Here is a 5,046-nt window from a genome sequence, read left to right on the forward strand (position 1 = left end):
GCCAGTGCATGCAGTCGATGCTACCAATCATTCCTGGAAATCCTCTCCGTTCGGCTTTCTGTAGAAGTCGTTGCAAGTCCCTGGGCGTAGGTCTGCGCAGGTAGTCCCTGGTGTACAGATTCTCGACTGCATCGCAAAATCTAACCAAACTCTCCAAAGCAGTAGACTTCCCCATTCGGGCAATCTCATCCACTTGATCAGCAGATGCACCATACGCCAACATTCGTATAGCAGCTGTGAACTTTTGTTCGGGAAGCAGTCCCAAAACACCAGCACAATTTCTCTTTTGAACAAAGTATTCATCATAATTGCAAATATCATGCATGACTTTATTGAACAAATGTTGTTGCATTCTATATCGCCCTCGAAAATGAACATCAGAGTACAGAGATGTTGGGATAAAATAATCTTCCATAAGATTCTTACCCCGAGAATGCCTATGTCTGTCAACATTTGCTGCACGGCCTTCATGTGAACCACGACTGCTCTGGTTTTCTTCATCAAGCAAAGCCACAGCCATGACAAGTTGCTGATCTAGATCTCTCTGGGCTCTTTTGCTTGCAGCTCGTCTACGCCTTCTTTCTCTTATTTCTTGCTCTTGCCTCTCCAAGACCTCCTCCATGTCCGACATTGAGAATGGAATATGGAATCTGAAATTTGAAATCTAAAATCTGAGAAATGAAATTTTTGAGAAGATGTAGTGTGAGAGGTTTGTGGAGCTGAGCCTTAGTTTTATAGAAAAATTTAGGTCGATAGACATGACACGTGGTGCAATTTTATAGGGTGAAAATCTTATCCGAAATTTGAAATTCAAATGAAATTTTTCGGAAATGTGAAATTCAAATGAAAAGGTGAAATTCAAATGAAATTTATCTGAAATTTGAAATTCATATGACACGTGGCGCAATTTTATAGGTTGAAAATCTTATCCGAAATTTGAAATTCATATTAAATTTATTTGAAATTTGAAATTGAAATGTTCAGTTGAAATTCAAATGAAATTTATCTGAAATTTGAAATTCAGATGAAATTTATATGAAATTTAAAATTTGAAATTTATCCGAAATTTGAAACAAAAATTTATCTGAAATTTGAAACTGAAAATCTTCTCCGAATATTTTATCCGAAAATATTGTCCAAATTAATTGTTTAGGTAAACAAATTTGTGAAAAAAACAAAAAATTGAATAGTCCTTGCCCTTTGCCCGGGCAACTGCTGGAAGTGCAACTTACTATTTACAAGGGCAGACACTATTGAGGTGAATAGTGTCAGCCTTAGCCCCCCCCTTGCCATGGCAAGGGGTTGACTGCTGGAAGTGCCCTTAGCGCTCATTTTCGATGTGGGACTCGTGGGAGGGCCCTATGAGGTTGACACGAGTCCTTAGATATTTCAGGCGGGTGCTTCGAGGTTGATTCTGCAGAATCGGTAGGGGATACCGATTGTAGGCTGTGTTGGGCCCTGTAATGATCTTTTGCTGCTTTGAGACAATATCATCAGTAGCCTATGCCGATTGTCCGAGGCCTTGGGTGCTTGGGCGAGTTTATGAGATCCACGTGTCGTTGTACGAGTGGAGGGTCAGATATGGTACAAACAATAGATAACCTAGCTAGAGAATCAGTAGCGAAATTGGATTTCCAAAAAGTGTGATGAAACTGTATATCCCAGCAATAAAGCTTTACACTGAGACACGAACACAAACAATGGATGTGAGACTCCCAGTGACTATGTGTATTTGTAACTGTATTCAAATAGTTTTATTTTCTTGAGCATTTTGGACATAATGGATTTTTTCAAGCCCATTACTGCGGGAATTGGATGCAAGCTTTGATTACTTGAACCAACTTGGCATGATTGTGTTTATTTTCTTCTATGTTTATTTTCTATTTTACATTCCATGACCTTAGTGAGAGCTAGAAGAACAAAAGAATGGAGGGAAATTCTTCTTGGGATGAACTACAAGTACAAAATGATCTCTAATTAAGTTTCACTAACTGGGATGAAAACACATAAACATATAAAGAGCTAGAACATGAAATCGATCACAGAAGTATAAGCAGCAAAGGAGCTCAAAAGCTTTGCCTACATACAACTCCTCACCCGTTGTCCTTCTAATACAATCCTCCCTTCCCATTTCACTCCAAGAAGTTCTCCATAACATCGTACATACCAGCTTCAGCGTTTCGATACCCCACAGATTGGTGCTGATGGTGATCAACTGAGTTTGAAGATGATGAAGCCATTCTTGCAGGCAAAGTAAAGCTCCTCTTGTACTTGTTTTCCATGTTCTTCCTTGCACTACTATCCGGGTGGCAATCCAAGCTCAAAAACTCATTGTGATTCGAAGCGTGATCTGAGTTTGGATTCGGGTTGTGGTGGTGATTTTCGTCTCCACCTTTGTTTCCCAAGTTCTCCGGATTGAACAAAAGCTTTGCATCATCAGAACGTCCCGTGAGGGCATTGAAGAAAGACAATCCATTTGGCCATTTAATGTCATTTTCATGCTCTCCTCCTCCTCCTCCTCCTCCTCCCATCATGTCTCCTCCCATTTGTGTTTCTGCTGAATGAGGCAGCAAAAACATGTGTGTCTCGTCTTTATTAGCTTGTGGATTGTATCCAAGTCTGGCTGCAGAGTTCTGGAAACTGTTGGGGGAAGGCAGCTGCATAGCTGTTGCAGATGGAAGAGGCCTTTGAGCCCAATTGAAGAGAGGAGGAGGAGGCCGGATCGGAATTGGGGACTGCTTTGAAGGAAGCACTGATGAGGCAGAGTTGTTTCTGGTAGAGGAAAATAGTTGGGAGAGGTAAAAACCAGATTGGTAGCCTAGAGACTCAAAGGTATGCCTCATTCTTAGCACAAAGTGAAGGTCTTCTGGTATCTGATATACATATTGTGCATGTCCTTGTGTTAGTGTGAATTTGCAGCATTAAAGCAAATATTAATGGGAAAAGAAAAAAAAAAAATATATATATATATATATATATATATCTCACAATCTTGCAGGAGCCCAACTGCAGAAGCCCATGACCAGCTTGAATTACAGCAATTGTCTGGTAAAATAAATCAACTGTTAAAAAAAAATTACACCAAAAATGATGAGGCCAATAATTGAAGCAGTAAATGGTTCTGTTCTGACCTGAATGCCGGACTCAAATTGATCAGTCCATTCAGGAGGAAGCTGCAATAAATAGCATAAAAAAGGAAGGTTACTGTCAGTCATTAATATGTGCTAGCTAAGCACAAACTTGTGCTAATTCCAGCTTGTCTACTTTGACAAATATATGGGTGAAAGGGAGAAAAAAGACTGGCTTTTATTACATACAGCATCAAAAGAACTTTGCCAGTAGTTGGAGATGTTTGGTTCACACTCTGTAGGTTCTTTGAAAACCCATTTGTGGCACTTATCAGATGCAACCTTCCCCATCAACCTGTGTTGAATACAGTGCAACCAATAACAGCACAAATACAAGAAGAACTTATTTCCCATAACCAAAAAAAAAAACACCATATTTTATGTCCTGCAGGATTGTCATGTAGAGAGAGAGAGAGAGAGAGAGAGAGAGAGAGAGTAGAAGAAACCACAACAAAAAAACACATACCAAGTACCCACCCTTCTCCATAATTATACAGCTGAATGGACATTTTGCTGAAGGCTTTCCTGACAGGATCTTCTCCGTCAATATCTTCAAGACAATCTGATGAAACTCTTCCTCGACAAAACCCATCTTCCCACATCAACATCCTTCACCAAATTTCATAAACAACAATAAAATCACAAAATTACCAAAAACCCATTTCTAAAAACTCATGTTCATAAACAAAATAAGATTCCTAGTCAGCTCCTCTGGCTTTCACCCTGTTTCTTAGAGAAGCAGAGAGAAAACAGAGCAAAAATTGAATTGCATAGCTAACCAAGTTGAGCTTAGTGGTTCAAATAAAGTTTAATTCCCATTTTACATAAGCAACCGTATATTATATACTTACAAGCTGCCATTGTCATCCCCAACCTTGCAGCCATTACCTCCTCTGACTCTCCTGCAACAAAACAAATTAAAGAATTAAACCCAGAAAAGAAAATAGCTAGAAATCAAAGCATCCAAAGCTAAACATCAGATCAAGTGTAGAGAGACTGAGAAAGAAGAGAACTTTAAGAGAAAGAGAGAGAGGAGACATACGGGCGTGGACGGATGGTCCAGAAGACAGAGTAAGTCCAGTCTGTGTTGAGACAGACGCTTCTGAGGGCCTCATGAAGGGCCATCATCCCAACAGCTTCTTTGCTCCTATCTGTTGCTCCTGAGCCCACCATCTCAATCTCTATCTCTTTCTCTTTCTGACTTTTCTTTTCTTTTTTTGCCTCTTTCACTTGTCCAATTTTAAGACCACCACCTCCCTTTCTTCTTTTTTCTCTTTCTTTCTTTCTTTCTTTCTATCTATCTATTTATCTATCTCTGCCTGGAAACTCTGCCAACTAGCCTGCTTACTTCTCATTCAAACTCAGCTTAAATTCTCTATCTTCTTTGGCACCTGCACATTGCTTAACCACCACAAAGCACACCCTTTATTCATCTCTCTCTCTCTCTCTCTCTCTCTCTCTGTTTGATTTCTATTTTTTATTTTTGTTTAGCAACCTTGTCTTTCTTTACTACTCTTGTTTTGTTTGTCCCAAGTAGTCAGGTTTGGTATTTCTTGACAGAGATGAGGTAAAAAAAAAAAAGGAGGCAGAGGAAGAGTAGAAAGTGGGGGGTTTTGGGTCTTGTAAGTATTTAAGCCTTGGAAAATATAAATAGTGGGGTCAGCTTTTATCCTTGCTCTCTGTCTCTTGCAAAAGCAGAACAGTAAAGTAAGATATTATACTGGAATTACCATTTTGCCCTTTTCTTAGCATTGTCAGTTTAGGTGTTGGATTTTCCATCTGAATTTGGAAAAACACTTACATGAAACGGGTATAGGACTATTTGTGTATTCCCGACTGATCATAGTATGTTACGCATGATCCTTTTTCCACATCTCAGTCTGTAATTGGCCGGAAATAGTAAAACCCTTTCACACAA

The 5,046-nt window shown here is 39.4% G+C and overlaps 1 protein-coding gene across 2 annotated transcripts; it reads right to left on the reverse strand.

The window, feature by feature from the left end:
- Positions 1–1,927: 1,927 nt before the first annotated feature.
- Positions 1,928–4,676, reverse strand: LOC110763269 (Serine/threonine-protein kinase WNK (With No Lysine)-like protein). Of its 2 annotated transcripts, XM_021966019.2 has the most exons (7): positions 4,171–4,676; positions 3,980–4,030; positions 3,606–3,737; positions 3,318–3,423; positions 3,132–3,173; positions 2,989–3,045; positions 1,928–2,873 (listed from the first exon to the last, which is right to left on the reverse strand). In XM_021966019.2, the coding sequence occupies exons 1-7, from the start codon at positions 4,299–4,301 to the stop codon at positions 2,133–2,135; spliced, it is 1,260 nt and encodes a 419-aa protein (XP_021821711.1). In that variant the 5' UTR covers positions 4,302–4,676; the 3' UTR covers positions 1,928–2,132. The 2 variants fall into 2 exon arrangements, with proteins under 2 accessions (XP_021821711.1, XP_021821712.1); XM_021966020.2 differs by lacking the exons at positions 3,980–4,030; positions 4,171–4,676 and having other exon boundaries at positions 3,595–3,732.
- Positions 4,677–5,046: the final 370 nt, after the last annotated feature.

Source organism: Prunus avium, chromosome 4, assembly GCF_965620075.1.
Source record: "Prunus avium chromosome 4, drPruAviu1.hap1.1, whole genome shotgun sequence".
Taxonomy (NCBI): Eukaryota; Viridiplantae; Streptophyta; class Magnoliopsida; order Rosales; family Rosaceae; genus Prunus; species Prunus avium.